Source organism: Molothrus aeneus, chromosome 11, assembly GCF_037042795.1.
Source record: "Molothrus aeneus isolate 106 chromosome 11, BPBGC_Maene_1.0, whole genome shotgun sequence".
Lineage (NCBI taxonomy): Eukaryota > Metazoa > Chordata > Aves > Passeriformes > Icteridae > Molothrus > Molothrus aeneus.
In genome coordinates, this window is record NC_089656.1 from 19,905,508 (window position 1) to 19,922,964 (window position 17,457).

Consider the following 17,457-nt stretch of genomic DNA (forward strand, 5'->3'; position numbering starts at 1 on the left):
GTCCCCTGCATGGGACAGAGCAGTGACAGCCCTGGCTTTGCACCTTCCATGCAGCTCAGCTAAATTCCTGGCAGGCTGTGCCTGCTGCAGTGCTGGGAATGTCCCAGTGCAGTGTTGGATGTGTGGCTCAGGGGGCTCAAGGGTCGGGGATCCTCTCCAAGGATCTCTGGGGCAAGACCACAGGGAAGGGGTGAAGGATTTGGGATTGAGGGGATGCTCCAGGGCTGCTCTCCCCTGTGGGTGTCACAGGGAGCTGCTCACTGCAGCCACGAGCTGGCACTGAGTTTAATCCTGGGAATTCGGGAATCCCCATGTAATAATCTGGTTTTTTACTGTTTAAGCCAGTTTTCAACCCAAGGTTTCCTCCTGTCTCCAACCTCTTTTCTCCCACCTGCTCCTGGAGCCATGTGTTAGATGTGGCTCTTCCTGTTATTTTAGTTCAGCTCAGAAACGAGGGAGAAATCCTTCCCTGTGAAGGTGGGGAAGCTCTGGCACTGGATGCCCAGAGAAGCTGGGGCTGCCCCTGGATCCCTGGCAGTGCCCAAGGCCAGGCTGGAGCCACCTGAGGTAATGAAAGGTGTCCCTGCCTGTGAAAAGAGATTAAATTTGTGTGGGTAAGAACCTTAGAAACCAATGGGACCAGTGGGGCTCAGTGCACTTTTCATCTCTGAAAGAGATGAAATTTATGTGAGAAAGGACCTTAAAAACTGTGATTTTAGTGTGGCCAGCAGCGCTCAGTGCACGATCCCCTCTCGGATTCCCTCCGAGCCTTTGGGACATTCCCAGCTCCTCTCACTGCCCCTCCTCTGTCCCTGCAGGAAACGCCAGCTGTCCCCTCAGTCCAAGAGCTCCAGCAAAGTCACCAGCGTGCCGGGCAAGGGCTCGGAGCCGGGCCCTGGGGCTGCCAAGGGCAGCAAATCCAGCACCCTGTCCCGCAGGGAGGAGCTCCTGAAGCAGCTCAAGGCCGTGGAGGACGCCATCGCCCGCAAACGGGCCAAGATCCCGGGCAAAGTATAGTGGGCTGTGCCCCCAGTGACTGCTGAGGTTTTTATAAAGAGAGGCAGGAGCGGCCGCTTTGGGATTTTGCAGTTCCTCGTCTTCGTTTTGGCCGCGCGGTTCTTTTTAAAAAAATAAAACAAAAAAACAAACGTAAAACCCACACACACACACACATGCACCACACACACATACAACACACACACACACAACAAAGAAATTAAGGAAGTTTTTGCCCGACGAGCGGCTCCGGGAGGGCTCCGGGGCCCTGTAAATTGTGCACAGAGGACTCCAGCCCCGCGGGTGCTCCCAGCTCTCCTGTGTCCCCTCTCCTCTTTGCTAGCCTCCAGTTGTATTCTCCTAGTTAGCCCTGCTGTGTGTTGAGTGTCTTCAGCAATGCAGTTCTAGTCCCGTGTGCCGAGAGAGCCGAAAACTGCTGTGAACTGCTGGCAGCACCCCTCCTCCCCCAGGAAAAATATAAATATATCTATTCCTGCCTCCGCCCCTCGGGAGTGCCCTGTCGTTTCTTTGGAGCAGGGGATCGGTTCAGTTGATTTCCCAGGAGCCCTGCAGGTGTTGTGGGTGTCCGTCTGCCAGGAGGGTCCTTCTTCCTTTGGTTTTTCCTTTTTTTTTTTTTTTTTTTTTTTTCTTTTTTTTTTCTTTTTTTTTCTTTTTTTTTCTTTTTTTTTTTTTTTTTTTTGGAGGGATCTCCCTGAAATAAAATATTTTGATAACCAATTTTACCGTTTCCTGCTTTTCTCTGCATCTCCCTTACCTTGGGGTGGGGGGGGGGGGGGTCTGTACCCCTCATTTTGGGGTTTTTTGGGTCATGAGCAGCTCCGTGGAGCTGGAAAAGCTGCTCTGTTTCCTGGGGGAGCAGATGGTTTCACATGCCCACTGTGAAGCCAGTATATTACTGGTGTGTAACTGGGGGATTCTGCAGTTTCTGCCCTGCCTGGCATCACTGGGGGGGTCTCTGATAAATCCCCCTAATTTAGGGAGCAGTGTTTGGGGGCCCTGAGGATTTCCCAGGCTCCTTGTTCCCAGTATGGAACCAGTATCCTACTGGTGTGAAGTGTTAGTGGGGGGCATCACCTGGGGTACCTCTGCCAGACCCCTCTCATTCAGAGAACAATTTTTGGGGTCCCTGGGATTTCCCACCCCCTGGAATTTCCCATCCCCTTGGGATTTCCCATCCTCCAGCCCTGCTCCTTTCCCCCAACACGAAACCAGCATCCCACTGGTGCTGCTGGAGGCCAGCCCATCGGGCCATCCTGGAGGGCTGATGGCAGCCCTCGAGCCCTTCCCAGCGTTGCTTAATTTGGGATTTCTGCCCGGGAATGCCATGGTGATCTCACGGTGCCGGTGACGCAACAGGGCACGGCCTGGGGGATGCCCGTCCCGTCCCGGTGTCACCGGGACACCCCTGCCCGCCTCCCTGCCCAAATTCTGGAGCTCGGAGGCGCCCGCGCTCCCGGCTGGCACACGTGGAGTGCAGAAGGAAGTGCCGGCCCTGTGCGGGGAGGAGGAAGGAACCTGGAGCTGGAGTTTCCAGGTGTGTGCACATCACCTGCCCGGCCCTATAAAAAGGCGGCGGCGGCGGCGGCGCTGCCACTCGGCCGCCTCATCCCTGGGGCTGCGCTTCCCAAGGGTCCCCCCGGACCTTGCCGTGTTCCCTTCCCCAAATCCGGCCGTGTTCCCTGCTCCCCCCCCCCCTCCGTGCCCCCCAAATTTTGGCGTGGTCCCTCGACGCCTGGCTGATGGTAACGTGGGGTTTGGGGGCGCTGGGGGATGTTGGGGGGTGAGGGCAGAAAGTGTGGGGTGTGTGGGGCATGTTACGTGTGGTGTGTGGGGTTTCATGTGTGTTTAATATGTGTGTTACACGCCTTGGGCACAGCTCTGTGTGTGTGAGTTCATTACATGTGTGATATGTCATGTGTGGGATGTTATGTGTGTGTTACACACTGCGTGCACAGCTCTGAGGGTGCGTGAGTTCATTTCATGTGTGTTAAATGTCATGTGTAGGGTTTTATATGTGTGTGTTACACGCCTTGGGCACAGCTCTGAGTGTGTGTGTTACACAGCATGTGCAGGGCTCTGTGTGAGTGTTCATGATGTGTGTGTGTTCATTATATGTGCTACATGTCATGTGTGGGGTTTAATGTGTGTGTTACACACCCTGGGCACAGCTCTGAGTGTGTATGTGCTCATTATATGTGCTACATGTCATGTGTGAGGTTTTATGTGTGTTTAATGTGTGTGTTACACACCCTGGGCACAGCTCTGAGTGTGTGTGTGTTCATTGCATGTGTTACATGTCATGTGCGAGGTTTTATGTGTGTTTAATGGGTGTGTGTGTTCATTGCATGTGTTACATGTCGTGTGTGGGGTTCTCTGAGTGTTTCATGTGTGTGTTACACACTGTGTGCACAGCTCTGAGTGTGTTTATTATATGTGTTACGTGTCATGTGCACAGCTCTGTGTTTTTATTACATGTGTGTGTGTTGCACACCATGTGCACAGCTCTGTGTGTAGACATACATATACATACATACATATTTATTTATATTTATAATTATATTTATAAATTTATATATTTATATATATAAATATATAAATTTATAAAAATATAATTATAAAAATATATACTTTATATATTTATATATTTATAATTATATTTATTTATCATTATATTTATAATTATATTTCTATTTTACATATTATATATATGCATTTTTATATTTTATATACATTAATTATATTATATAGAATGTACCTTAATATATAATATATATTAACATTATTGTATTAACATTATATAAATATATTAACATAATATTATCAATATATTAATATCTTAATTTTATACATTGTATATTATAAGATATTACTATATTTTATTTTTATATTGATATATTATATATTGTATATATTTATATATTTATATATTATATAATTTTTATATCTTTATATATATTTTTTATATCTATATTTCTAAGTGTTTATCTGTATGTATATCCGTGTCTGTGCTGAGTGTGGGAGCTCAGCCCACGCTCCTGTGCACACACAGAGGGACCCAGGTGTGTTTTAGGCAGCCCTGAGCACAGGGGCTGCTGGAGGCTGTCCCTGTCCCTGTGTGTGTGTAATGCCAACACGCACAAATTGTTATTTATTACTGCAGAGATAATATTTAATATGCAGTTATATTCAAATTTATGTTATCTATATTTCATTCTCTGGTATTTTTATTTGTTGTTTTAATTTTCTATTTTATTCTCATTTTCTATGTGCATATATACTCTCCATTTCTTTACTTTATCCTTTTATTTATATTATCTATTTCCCAATATATTTATTTACTTATTTATAGTTATGTTCATTATATACACTTAAATTTAAAAAATATTTAAGTATATAAATTTATATATTCCTATTTATATTTATTTCTAATTTATTTTATTTATTTATTATATTTAACAATCTTTATTTTTATTTATTTATATTATACGTATTTATATTTTCTTTATTTCTTTCCATTATTTATTTCTTTTTTTCCATTATTTATTTTCGTTCCAGGGGTTGTTTATCCTTGATTTAATATTTCATTCACACACACACAGAGGTGTTTTCTGTGTCTGTGTGGGTGTGAGTGCACAGGATTAGCTGCAGGTGTGTGCACAGATATTTCCTACTCCTGTAGGGGTAGGGTGTGCAGACTCTGCTAGATATCTGTATATAAATATAGACATATATTTTTACACAAATATAAAATGTATAAATAACTATAAAAGTATATATAAGCATACATACATGTATATAAATAGAGACATATATTTTTACATAAATAAAATATATATATAAGTATAAACCTATATAAAAACATATATACATGTATATAAATATAATTTTACATAAATATAAAATATATAAATAAATATAAAACTATAAATATCCATATATAAACGTATATATAAATATATAAAATGGGAATTTATATGTATACTGAGCTATACGTACATATAAAAATATATAAATTAAAAATATATACGTATGTGTGGGTTTTCTCTCTCTTTAGATATATATGCGTGTCTGTATTTATAGATCTATATTTTTATTTATTTTTTTATATTTCTATAAAAGTACATATTTATACCTTTTCTATAAATATATTTTAAATTTATATATATCTCTATATATAATATTTTATGTATATAAAGATATGTATCTTTATATATATAAAATATATAGTTATATTTTTCAAAATTTATAAGAATTTATATATGTGTGTGTTTATAGTTTTATATTTTTATTTATATTTATTTTAAGATATATTAATAAAATATATATTTATATATTGTTCTATAAATATATAGAAATTTTGTATATATCTTTAGATATATTTATTTTTACATAAAAATTCATTTATATATATTTATAAAAATATATAAAAATTTATATATATTTGTGTATGTGTATTTATAATTTTTGGTTTTATTTATTTTATTTCTATATATTTATATAAAATATATATTTATTTTCTTTTCTATAAATACATATAAATTTAAATATATCTTTATATATATAAAATATATACATAAGGATATATATCTTTCTATAAATAGAATATTTAATATATTCTATATAAATATATATAGTTTTAATACATATATTTGGGTGTGTGTATTTATAGTTGTATATTTTTAGTTTTGTTTATTTTTATACATTTACATAAAATATATATTTATTTTTTTAGAAATATATAAAAATTTATATATATCTTTATATATAAAATATATTTAATATATATAAATATATATCTTTATCTATATAAATATATATATTTATGTGTATTTATAGTTTTATATTTTAATTTATATTTTTATGTATTTATAGAAAATATTTTTGATAAATATATAGAAATAATATATAATATATATAAAATATATATTATATTTATAGAATATTTGTATTATATATATATATTTGTATATTTTTAGTGTGTATGTATTTATACTTTTACATTTTTATTTCTATTTCTTTTTCCATATTTACATATAAAATGTATATTTATATATTTGTGTGTGTGTGTGTTTATAGCTGCAGGTGCTGCTGTGTATGTGCAGTGTGTGAGTGTGGATATTGAGTGTATCCAAGCACGTGTGCACGTGGGCGTGCTAATTTTTTTAGGGACGGGATACATATAGAAATATAGATAGATATATATAGATACAGATAGAAATGATAGATAGATATAGAGATAGATATAGGTTATATATCTGTAGATATATAGATATGGAAATAGAAATAGAAATAGAAATAGAAATAGAAATAGAAATAGAAATAGAAATAGAAATAAGATAGATAGATAGATAGATAGATAGATAGATAGATAGATAGATAGATAGATATAGAGATAGATATAGATTATATATATGTAGATGTATAGATATGGAAATAGATATAGAAATAATAGAAATAGAAATAGAAATAGAAATAGAAATAGAAATAGAAATAGAAATAGAAATGATAGATGATAGATAGATAGATAGATAGATAGATAGATAGATAGATAGATAGATAGATATAGAGATAGATATAGATTGTATGTAGCTATATATATATGTATATGTAGATATATAGATATGGAAATAGATATAGAAATAATAGAAATAGAAATAGAAATAGAAATAGAAATAGAAATAGAAATAGAAATAGAAATAGAAATAGAAATAAGATAGATAGATAGATGATAGATAGATAGATAGATAGATAGATAGATAGATAGATAGAAATAGACAGATATAGATAGATATGGACACAGATAGATATAAATATGTACATAGATAGTTATATTGATATATTGATATATAGATATTGACATATTGATATATATGTCAATATGTCAATATCTATCTATATATAGATATAAATAGATATATATAGCTAGATATAAATATATAGATATATAGCTATAGAAATACTGATATAGCCAGAGATACAGATACAGATAAAGACAGATACATAAATATAAATATCAAGATAGAGACACGCAGAGATACAGAGATGCTCTAGATGTATCTAGGTACAGATAAAAATGTAAATAAAAATGTATAGACACCATATAGACATATAGAGACATCTATAGATATAGGGATTATACAGATAGAGCAACGTGTGGAAATAAATATCTAATAATGGATAGGTAACAGACAATGGATAGCTAATGGAGAGATAACAGATCGATACACAGGCACACACCTGCCCAGCCCTGGGGCCGTGGGGCTGCACACTCGCATTTTGGGGAGGGCTCTGCTGGCCCCTGCCTGTCCAACGGCCCTGTGTGTGTGGCTGTCCCCTTGGTGTCACTGTCACTGTCACTGTGCCGTGTGTGCCCGTCCCTTTGGGTGTCCCTGTCACTGGACCGTGTGTCCCTGTCCCTTTGGGTGTCCCTGTCACTGTGCCGTGTGTGCCCGTCCCTTTGGGTGTCCCTGTCACTGGGCCGGGTGTCCCTGTCCCTTTGGGTGTCCCTGTCACTGGGCCGTGTGTCCCTGTCCCCGGGCTGTCCCTGACGCTGTGCTGTCCCCGCAGGGCTGGCTGGCGGTGCTGGCCGTGTGTCCCTGTCCCTTTGGGTGTCCCTGTCACTGGGCCGTGTGTCCCTGTCCCTTTGGGTGTCCCTGTCACTGGGCCGTGTGTTCCTGTCCCCGGGCTGTCCCTGACGCTGTGCTGTCCCCGCAGGGCTGGCTGGCGGTGCTGGCCGTGTGTCCCTGTCCCTTTGGGTGTCCCTGTCACTGGGCCGTGTGTCCCTGTCCCCGGGCTGTCCCTGACGCTGTGCTGTCCCCGCAGGGCTGGCTGGCGGTGCTGGCCGTGCTGGCGGCGCTGGGGCAGTGCCGGGGGCTGCGGCGCGCCGGGATCGGCTCCGCTCACTCCGCCGTGCGCTGCTTCAGCGGGGCCGAGCTGGAGGACGAGGCTCCCGCTCAGCTGCTGGGCCGCAGCCTGCGCTGGGACCGGCACGTCTCGGTGCAGCTGGTGCCGCAGCTGGAGCGCCTGGAGGCGGCCGGGGCCCGGCGGCGGCGGCGGCAGCGCCCGCCCGCCTGCCCCGCGCTGTCGCTGCGCGCCGGGCTCCGCAGCGAGCCCCACGAGCGCTCCATCTCCCCGTGGCGATACCGGTGAGTGCCCCCGCCCCCCGACAGCCCCCGTATCCCCTCCCCAGCCGGTCAGAGCTGGTGGCACAGGGGAAGGTGTCGCCGTGTCCCCGCAGCATCGACGAGGACGAGAACCGCTACCCGCGCAAGCTGGCCTTCGCCGAGTGCCTGTGCAGCGGCTGCGTGGACGTGAAAACCGGCCGGGAGACCACGTCGCTCAACTCGGTGACCATCCAGCAGACCATGCTGGTGCTGCGGCGCAAGCCGTGCCCGCGGCCCGCGGGGCTGGGGCTGGTGGCGCTGGAGGTGGATTACATCCGAGTGCCCGTGGGCTGCACCTGCGTCCTGCCCCGCACGGCGCGCTGAGCCCGCCCCGGTGACCGCGCCACCCCGGTGACCGTGTCACCCAGCCCGTGCTTGTTTTAGAGCACCCGACCCCGCCAGGGTGTCCCCTCCCTGGTTATTTATCAGTTATTTATAAGCCCTTGCTGCCGGGGGGGGGGGGGGTTGTACCCTCTATTATTTATTGCTGACCCCCCCCACCCCAGCCACGGCTGTGACTCCAGGGCCAGCATCGCCCCACGGCCAGACCCTGTGAGTGCTGCACTCACTGGTTATTTATTCCCCCAAAAAAGGTATTTATTGTCTCCTTCCTAGTGCTATTTAATGCTGCAAATAAAAGCCAACAACTCCTGGCATGGTCCTTGCTCTGTTCCCAGCCAGGGCATTGGGATGTGGGGAATTGGGGCAAAGGGACAGAAGGACGGAGGGACATCGTGGGCAGTGCCAGCTGTGGGACAGCCCTCAGCCCCTGCACGGTGGGCAGGATGAACTGGGAGGTGACAGGGAGGGCACAGGGTGCCCCACACCCCCAGCCCGGGGGGGACCCAGCCCTGGCACCCCAACACCCACACCTTTCCCATGGCTCTGCCCCCGGGCACCACGTCCCACGGGCATGGTGCCACCTGCCACCTGTGCTGGCAGCAGCTGGGGGGGTCCTGGGCCACTGCAGCCCCCAAGGGGGGCAGGGTCTGTGTGGGGAGGGGGCAGAGGGGGCCTGGAGCAGCTGCTGATCCCAGTGGGATCAAGGATTTGGCACCTGCATCACACCGGGGAACTTGCAGCAGCCACCAGTGGGACTGGGAAGGGAAATGCTCCCCACATTCCCTGCTGGGAGCTCCTTTGGGACCCCCTGTGCAGCTCCAGGGTGGGGCCCTCCCAGTTCCTCCAGTCCCATCCCACTGCTGGCTCCACAGGGATTTTGGGAGGGGACCCTGCGGTGGCCATACTCTGCATATCTGCATCCTGGATTTGCCCATAAGTGCACTGTTTGTCCCCAAAACACCTCCCCAGTCCTGTGCCAGCCCCCCAGGAGCAGGGCAGGGCTGGGGGGATTCCCCCTGGAGCAGGAGGCAGGGGCAGCCAGGGCCTTTCCCACTTTTTATTGCAACAGCAGCTGCAGAAATGACAAAAACCAGGGAGAGCAGGAGCAGAGCTGCCTGATCCCCCTGGGAGCTGGGGATTCCCTGAGAGCTGCAGTTCCAGAGGGATTTGGGGATCCCCCAGGGAACTGGGGGGTGCTTGGAGAGCTGGGACCCTCAGGGAGCTGAGCATGCCCAGGGATTTGGGGTTTCCCAGGAGCTGAGGAGCCCCTGGAAGCAGGAGACTCACAGGGAGCTGAGAATCCCCAAGGATTTAGGGGATCCTTAGGAACTGGGAAGACCTTGGGGGCTGCAGACCCCATAGGAAGCTGAACATTCTTGGGATTTGGGGAGGTCCAGGAGCTGGGGAGTTCCTGGCAGCTGGAGACCTCATAGGGAGTTGAGCAGGCCCAGGGATTTGGGCATCTCCAGCAGCTGGGAAGCCACTGAGGGTTGGGAACCCCACAGGGATCATCACATTGCTGGGAATTTGGGAGCTGAATATCTTAGGGGATTTGGGAGCTGAGCATCTTAGAGGATTTGGGGATCCCCGGAGGATGGAGATCCTACAGGGAGATGGAGAGCCTACAAAGAGCTGAGCACCTTAGGGGATTTGGGGATCCCCAGGAGATCCTACAGGGAGATGGAGATCCTACAAGGAGCTGGGCATTGCTGGGGATTTGGGGATCCCCAGGAGATGGAGATCCTACAAGGAGCTGAGCAACTTAGGGGATTTGGGGATCCCCAAGAGATTCTACAGGGAGATGGAGATCCTACACGGAGCTGGGCATTGCTGGGGATTTGGGAACCCCCAGGAGAGCTGGGGACCCCAGAGCATCACTGGGGTTCTGGGGATCCCTTGGGGAGCCCCAGGGGAACTGATGATCCCCCAGCAAGGGGCTCAGAGCGCCGGGGTTTTGGGGACCCCCAGGGGCCCAATGGATGGGCTGCAGCGGGTCCAGGAGCAGCTGGGGAGCAGGAGCAGGAGCAGGGCAGGGGGATCCCCATTATTCCACTTCCACAGGGATGGGGTTCACCTGCCCCCCCACCTCCGGCTGCTTCCTGCGGGCGTCGGGGGGGGGCCGGGGCGGGGGGTTGCTGGGGGGCAGCTTCATGGTGCCCCCCCCTTGGGGCCTCTCCCGGGGCTTCTGCTCGATGGGTCTCCACTCCTCCCCTCGGACTGCAGCCTGTGGGGTCACAGGAGTGCCAAGGATCAACCCCCACCCCAAAAAGGGGCTGCTGGGGGGCAGGGAAAGCACAGAGGGACCAGAGTGGAGGATGTGACATGACCCCTGTCCACCCATTTGGGACAGGCTGTTCCTGCAGCCCCATCTGGGAATGCTTTTGGAATTCACATGGAAGCACTGGTGCATTGGTTTTAGGGGTGGCCTCCCCCTCCCAGCCCCCCAAAGCCCCTCTGCACTCACCAGCAGGTAGATGCCACTGGCAATGCCCAGGCAGACGGTGCCCAGGATGGTGGAGAGGAGGAATCCAGCAGGGACAGCCAGGCTGTGACAGAGATTTGGGGTTCAGAGGGTGCCGGGGGGGCTCATCCCCCAGCCCCGACCCTGCACCCCACTCACGCAGCGTGGAGGACGGCTCGGATGTAATAATTCCTGGTGAGGGGCCCCAGGAGCTTCACCACGGCTGTCAGGTACTTCTGGCCACTGCAGGGTGACAGCAGGGGGTCACTGGGGGTGTCCCCCCCCCTCGGGGGACAGCCAGCCTCCAGGGACCCCCATCTCTGCGAGGAACCCACCCGCTGGATCCTGTGTTTGGGGGGCACCAGGGGGGACACAGCACTCACCACCTCTCCATGGTGGAGCCCCTTTTCCGTTTGCTCCTGGGATACTCGAGCAGGCACACCAGGACGCCTGCAGCGCTGCCGGGGCGTCAAGGAAAGGCGGGATGGGAGCGGGAATGGCCCCAAGGAACATCCCAAAAAAGGGCAGGGAACGCCCAGCTGGGAGCGCGGTGAGGAGATAAGGATGTGACCCCTCCCCGGTCGGGACGGGGTTTTCCCGCAGCCCAGCCCCGGGAATGCTCTCGGGAAGGATACATGGAATACGCCGCGAAGTACCAGCCCTTGAACTGCCCCGCCACGGCCACGATGCCGCCCGTCAGCAGGACTGCGGGAACAGCCGGGATGGAGCGGTCACAGCGGGCCGGGATTCCCACCCCAACCCGGGATACCCACCCCTAAACCGGGATACAAACCCCTAAACCGGGATACAAACCCCTAAACCGGGATACAACCCTCCCAAACCCGGATACAAACCCCTAAACCGGGATACAAACCCCTAAACCGGGATACAAACCCCAAACCGGGATATACCCACCCCAACCCGGGATACAAACCCCTAAACCGGGATACAAACCCCTAAACCGGGATACAACCCTCCAAACCCGGGATACAAACCCCCCAAACCTGGATACAAACCCCCCAAACCGGGATACAACCCCCCCAACCCGGGATACAACCCCCCCAACCCGGGATACACCCCCCGAACTTGGATACAACCTCCCAAACCTGTTATGCAGCTCCCAAAACCCCGGATACAGCCCCGAGCTCAGGATATGCCCCCCAAACTCAGGATCCAGCCCCCCGCAATCCCCCAACCCGGGGTCATGGCCCTGGGGACACACAGGACCCCCGGATCCGGGGAGGGGCCCTGGGGGTCCCCGGCCCCGAGCGCTCCCGAAGCGGATGCGGGGGCGATGCTGGTGCGGGACCCTCGGTCTGGGGAACTCCGGGGCCTTGGGGGAGGTTTTTGGCCTCGGGAACGGCCTTGGGGGAGGTTTTTGGCCTCGCGGCCGGAGCAAGAGGAGAACGGAGGAGGAGAGAACGGAACCGAAGAAGAGAGGGCAGAGGAGGAAGAGAAAAGGAGGAAGCGGAGGCTCCAGCCCCGCCGGGCCGGGACTTCCCGGCCGTCCCCCGCCCGCACCCGCAGCCCGGTGGGACCGGGACCCCACATCTCATCCCAGCCCATCCCCGGGGCTCGGCATCCCCAGCCCGCGGGGCGCTCACTCCTTCAGAGCCCGGGGACTTTCCGGAGTGCCCCAAACCCCCCTAAACCCCCTCACACTCACTGAGCCCGGCGGCGAGCGCCTGCTCGTTCGCCCACATGGCCCACTCGATCTGCCCCATGGCCCGCGACGGAACCGGCCCGAGCGGGTTCGGCTGCTCCGCTCGGCTCGCTCCGAACGGGTTCGGCTGCTCCCGGCTCCGCTCGGCTCGGTCCGACTGGGTTCGGCTGCTCCGCTCGGCTCGGGCCGAACGGGTTCGGCTGCTCGCGGTACTCCCGAGCACCTTCGGCTACTCCCGGCCCGGTCGGGTTCGGCTCGGCCCGGTCGGGTCCTGCTCGGCCCGGTTCGGCCCGCTCTGCTTTGCTCTGCCCGCTGGAGCTCGGCTGCTCCCGGTGGGCCCGGCCCGTCCCGGTTCGGCTCCGCTCGGCCGGTCCCGACCCGGAAGGCGGGTGCGGCGCTACCAGCGCAGGCCACGCCCCATTCGTATCGGCCACACCCTTTTAATATTCCACACCCATTTGTATTAACCACACCCATTTTCCACAGGCCACGCCCCCGCGGGGACACGGCACCGGCCCGGGGCCACACCGGGGCCACGGCGGTGACAGGAATGGCACGGAGGGACAGGACCAGCCCCGGGGACAACAGGGGCCATGCGGGGCGACAGGACCCGTCCCGGCAGCAGGGACAGCAGAGGGATGGGGACAGGATCAGCCCTGCAAGGGACAGGGAGGGGACAGGGGATGTGGCATGTGCAAGGGACCGGGGACATGTGGGAGGACAGGATCAGTGACAACTTGGGGGCATATAGGACAGGAGATGTCCCACAAGGGACACAGGGGGACGGGGTCATGTGGGGTGACAGGGCTGTGTGGAGTAACAGGACCAGCCCCAGGGACTGCCCCATCTCCTGCTCCCCCCCCACCCCAACACACAGAATGTGACACCCCAAAACAGCACTGGAACCAGGAACCCTGTATTTCCTTACAAAAGATTAAAAACCAGCCCCGGGGTGACATCCTGCCCCAGGGCTGGGGACAGCTTTGCAGCAGGCCTGGCTCAGCATCCTGAGGCCCACTGGTGGCACTGGCAGAGTCCCCCCGGTGTGTTCCAGCTGTCCCAGTGTCACCGGGGTCAGGCACGGCTCCGGGGCAGCCCGTCCGGGCCCAGGAGGTGCTGGCTGGGGTCATCCACGAGCTGGGGACCAGGGCCAGGCTGTGGGACAGGACACGGGTCAGGGACACCGGGGAGCCCCACTGCCTGCAGGGCCCCCCCCGCTGTGGGTGGGGGGCAGCTCTGGGCACCACGGACCCTAAAAGGTCATCCCAGTGGGAATGTGTCCAGAAATGGGGTCCTGCACACCACCCTGGGGATGGGGACAGGGATGGGGTCCTGGAAACCCCTGGGGATGGGGACAGGGATGGGGTCCTGGAAACCCCTGGGGATGGGGACAGAGATGGGGTCCTGGAAACCCCTGGGGATGGGGACAGGGCCCTACACACCCCAGTGGGGATGGGGACAGGGATGGGGTCCTGGACACCCCTGGGCACAGCAGTGGGGTCCCACACCCCCTCGGGGGCAGGGATGGGGGCAGGGATGGGGTCAGAGCCCCCCCCCCCCCCCCCCGAGGCCGTGTCCCCCCACCCTCACCTTGGTGTGCAGGATGTACTGGACAGCCCCGGGCACAGGCTCGGTGAGCACGGCAGCCTCCAGCTCCGGCGGCAGCACAGCCGAGCCCACGGGCAGCCCCCGGACAAACCTGTGGCACAGGGAGCGCTCAGTCCCTGTGTCCCCAGCATCCCAGCACCCCCACCCTCCCCAGTAAGCAGGGGGTTCCCTTACTGGTCCCCGTTGGTGGCGGGGGGGAAGCTGCGCCTCACCACCTCCACAAACTCGGCCACGGTGTCGGCCAGCGCGAAGATGACGGCGTTGGGGCCGGCGTCGAAGGTGTAGGCGACCTGTGGTGGCATCGTGGGGACATGGGGACGGACGTGGCGACCCAGGTGAGGGCCACGGTGCCGTGGCAGCCCCAGGGCCCCGCGGGTACCTTGGTGTGGCCGTGGTGGGCGTTGTAGCGGTGTGCCAGCGCAATGATGTGGCGCGACACGTCCGTCAGGTAGAAGATGGGCGGGAAGGTGTCCAGGCAGGTGGCGTGGAACTGGTTGCTGTCCCTCATGGCCAGCTGGCCAAAGCCCTCGAAGTCACGGTCACGGATGTGCTGCATCATCTGGGCCAGGCGCTCGGGGACCACCACCTCTGCCCGGTGCTGCCACAGCAGGGGGGTCACCATCAGTCCAGTGACACCCATGGCAGGCAGGTCATGGTCACCCCAAATCAGTGACAACCACAGCAGGGGGGTCACCATCAGCCCAGTGACACCCACAGCAGGGACAGGGTCATGGTCACCTCAAATCAGTGACAACCACAGCACACAGGTTGTGGCCACCCCAGTTTAGTGACATCCATGGCAGGAGGGTCACGGTTACCCAAATTCGGTGACATCCACAACAGGTGGGTTGTGGTCGCCCTGAATTTGGGGATACCCACAGGAGGAAGGTCACTGTCCCCCCAGTTTGGTGACACCCACAGCACCATGACCCTCTGTGTGGCACTGCACACCCTCCAGCCCCATTCCAAGGGAAAGGGGACCCTGCCTGGGCAGGACGAGTCCCGTGTCCCCCTACCTTCAGCAGGGGACTGGTCTCCACACTGGTCTGCATGCCCGCTGTGCTGCCAACCGGCTTCTTCTCCCCACTGACCTGGGGGGACACAGGCACTGGGACACGGCCCCTCCTGAGCCCCCCGAGTCCCAAATCCCACCCAAATCCCCTGCCAGCCCCTCACCACCAGGACGAGGACGCGGAGCTCCGGCCAGTGCGTCTCGGGGGCCACCTGCAGGGCCAGGCTGTCGGTGCCATCGGGGCGCTCCCCGCGCTGCCACTGCACGAAGCCACCGAACATGCTGCGGCAGGCACTGCCCGAGCCCCGCCGCGCCACCTCGGACAGCTCCTCCTCCAGCCCATAGAGCCGGGCCAGCGCTGACACTGCGGGGACAGGCACAGGGGACAGCCCTGTCACCCCTCCTGCTGCCACCACAGAGCCGGGCCAGCGCCGACACTGCAGGGACAGGCACAGGGGACAGCCCTGTCACCCTTCCTCCAGCCCGTAGAGCCGGGCCAGCGCCGACACTGCGGGGACAGGCACAGGGGACAGCCCTGTCACCCCTCCTGCTGCCACCACAGAGCTGGGCCAGTGCTGACACTGCAGGGACAGGCACAGGGGACAGCTCTGTCACCCCTCCTGCTGCCACCACAGAGGTGGGCCAGCACCAACAGTGACAGGACAGGCACAGGGGACAGCCCTGTCACCCCTCCCAGCCCGGAGGGGACAGCCGAGGGTTGGGCCGGCCCCAGACGCACCCAGGCAGGCGTAGCCGGCGGCGGAGGAGGCGAGCCCGGCGGCCGTGGGGAAGTTGTTCTCGGAGGCGATGTGGATCTTGTAGGAGAGGCTGAGAGCGGCCGCGTCCTCACCGCCCCCGCGGCGCTTCCGTGCCAGGCGCCGCACTGTGGGGACAGCGGGGTCAGGGACAGAGGGGTCAGAGGGGACAGGGACAGCGGGGTCGGGGACAGGGACAGCGGGGTCAGGGACAGAGGGGACAGCGGGGAAAGAGGGGTCAGGGAGAGTGGGGACAGGGGATAGTGGGGTCGAGGACAGCAGGGACAGCGGAATCAGGGACAGCAGGGACAGGGACAGTGGGGACAGCAGGAACAGCAGAGACAGCAGGACAGGACATCAGGAGACAGTGAGGACAGTGACAGCGGAGACAGCAGTGACAGTGGGGACAGGGACAGCAGGGACAGCCCCGGCCAGGGGACGCTCACCCTCACGCAGACAGGCCTGGACCCGCGGGTGCCCCACGTCCGCCTCCTTCCCGTTGAGCCACAGCCGGTCCTCCGTGAAATCCCGGCTGGCGGCCGCCGTCGTGGTGGTCTTGAGCTGTGGGGAGAGAGGGATGGGGCTCAGCAACCCTGGGGGCTGGTCCTAAACCTGGTCCTGGTCCTAAACCTGGTCCTGGTCCTGATCCTAAACCCGATCCTGGCCCTGGTGCTTACCCACCTGGTCCTGGTGCAGTGTCACGCTCAGGGAGGAGTTGATGGGCAGGATGAGGTCGGTGTCTCGCTTGCCCCCTGCAAGAGAGCACGGCATGGCACAGCTTGGAATGGCATGGAATGGCTAGGAATGGCATGAAAGCTCGATGGCACTGATGGACCAGCAAAGCATGGCATGGCACAGCCAGGAATGGCACGGAATAGCCAGGAACGGCATGGCTAGAAATGGCATGGCACAGCCAGGAATGGCACGGAATAGCCAGGAACGGCATGGCTAGAAATGGCATGGCACAGCCAGGAATGGCATGGCATGGCTAGGAGAGGCACGGAACAGTTCAGAATGGCACCGATGGACACAAAGCAAAGCATGGCATAGCAGCGCTTGGCACGGCATGGCACGGCTTGGAATGGCACGGCACGGAACAGCACGGCAAGAAGGGACACAGTGCAGCCCAGCCCAGCCCGACCCGGCCCAGCCGGACACGGCACACCCAGCCCAGCCCGGAGCCCGTGTCCGCCCCGGCCGTGTCCCGGCACTCACAGTACTTGATCACGGCGATGTTCACCGGGGCCGTGCAGGTCGCCATGGTCAGTGCCCGCTCCGCCGCCATCGCTGCCGGCCGTGCTCAGGCTCCGCCCCCACGCCACGCTTGTGACCGTGGCCTGCGGCCGGTCCCGCCTCGCCATTGGTGGAGAGCGCAGCACCCGGTTCCCAACAGCCAATGGCAGCGATCGGACCACGGGAGGCCACGCCCCCTGAGC

The 17,457-nt window shown here is 53.6% G+C and overlaps 4 protein-coding genes across 6 annotated transcripts in view; 2 read left to right on the forward strand and 2 right to left on the reverse strand.

The window, feature by feature from the left end:
- The window catches only part of ZC3H18 (zinc finger CCCH-type containing 18), a 46,445-nt gene extending 44,831 nt beyond the window's left edge, over nucleotides 1-1,614 (forward strand). For all 3 annotated transcript variants that reach the window (XM_066557484.1, XM_066557485.1, XM_066557487.1), the window contains one exon: nucleotides 819-1,614. In XM_066557484.1, the coding sequence (XP_066413581.1) occupies nucleotides 819-1,017 (199 nt within the window). In that variant the 3' untranslated portion in view covers nucleotides 1,018-1,614. The remainder of the gene's footprint in view (nucleotides 1-818) is intronic.
- Nucleotides 1,615-7,068: 5,454 nt separating this feature from the next.
- IL17C (interleukin 17C) lies at nucleotides 7,069-8,834 on the forward strand. Its single transcript, XM_066557197.1, has 4 exons — nucleotides 7,069-7,092; nucleotides 7,732-7,752; nucleotides 7,840-8,162; nucleotides 8,255-8,834. The coding sequence occupies exons 1-4, from the start codon at nucleotides 7,069-7,071 to the stop codon at nucleotides 8,502-8,504; spliced, it is 618 nt and encodes a 205-aa protein (XP_066413294.1). The 3' UTR covers nucleotides 8,505-8,834.
- CYBA (cytochrome b-245 alpha chain) lies at nucleotides 8,749-13,025 on the reverse strand. Its single transcript, XM_066557380.1, has 6 exons — nucleotides 12,650-13,025; nucleotides 11,619-11,688; nucleotides 11,367-11,441; nucleotides 11,143-11,226; nucleotides 10,987-11,068; nucleotides 8,749-10,746 (listed from the first exon to the last, which is right to left on the reverse strand). The coding sequence occupies exons 1-6, from the start codon at nucleotides 12,705-12,707 to the stop codon at nucleotides 10,567-10,569; spliced, it is 549 nt and encodes a 182-aa protein (XP_066413477.1). The 5' UTR covers nucleotides 12,708-13,025; the 3' UTR covers nucleotides 8,749-10,566.
- Nucleotides 13,026-13,546: 521 nt separating this feature from the next.
- MVD (mevalonate diphosphate decarboxylase) lies at nucleotides 13,547-17,332 on the reverse strand. The gene is made up of 10 exons (XM_066557475.1): nucleotides 17,237-17,332; nucleotides 16,703-16,773; nucleotides 16,468-16,582; nucleotides 16,006-16,149; nucleotides 15,431-15,630; nucleotides 15,271-15,345; nucleotides 14,634-14,852; nucleotides 14,429-14,544; nucleotides 14,237-14,345; nucleotides 13,547-13,801 (listed from the first exon to the last, which is right to left on the reverse strand). The coding sequence occupies exons 1-10, from the start codon at nucleotides 17,304-17,306 to the stop codon at nucleotides 13,721-13,723; spliced, it is 1,200 nt and encodes a 399-aa protein (XP_066413572.1). The 5' UTR covers nucleotides 17,307-17,332; the 3' UTR covers nucleotides 13,547-13,720.
- Between the last annotated feature and the right edge of the window lie 125 nt (nucleotides 17,333-17,457).

Bases quoted from the DNA above. Each gene is read 5' to 3' on its own strand.
- IL17C (XM_066557197.1), top strand. From the start codon at position 7,069: ATGTATCTAGGTACAGATAAAAAT. The intron at 7,753-7,839 runs GTGTGTCCCTGT...CTGTCCCCGCAG, and splicing joins GCTGGCTGGCGGTGCTGGCC to GGCTGGCTGGCGGTGCTGGC. The intron at 8,163-8,254 runs GTGAGTGCCCCC...GTGTCCCCGCAG, and splicing joins ATCTCCCCGTGGCGATACCG to CATCGACGAGGACGAGAACC.
- CYBA (XM_066557380.1), bottom strand. From the start codon at position 12,707: ATGGGGCAGATCGAGTGGGCCATGTGGGCGAACGAGCAGGCGCTCGCC. The intron at 11,689-12,649 runs GTGAGTGTGAGG...CTGTTCCCGCAG, and splicing joins GGCGCTCGCCGCCGGGCTCA to TCCTGCTGACGGGCGGCATC. The intron at 11,227-11,366 runs GTGAGTGCTGTG...GTCACCCTGCAG, and splicing joins GGCTCCACCATGGAGAGGTG to TGGCCAGAAGTACCTGACAG.
- MVD (XM_066557475.1), bottom strand. From the start codon at position 17,306: ATGGCGGCGGAGCGGGCACTGACCATGGCGACCTGCACGGCCCCGGTG. The intron at 14,853-15,270 runs GTAGGGGGACAC...CTGCTGTGGCAG, and splicing joins AGACCAGTCCCCTGCTGAAG to CACCGGGCAGAGGTGGTGGT. The intron at 14,346-14,428 runs GTAAGGGAACCC...CCTGTGCCACAG, and splicing joins CCCGCCACCAACGGGGACCA to GTTTGTCCGGGGGCTGCCCG.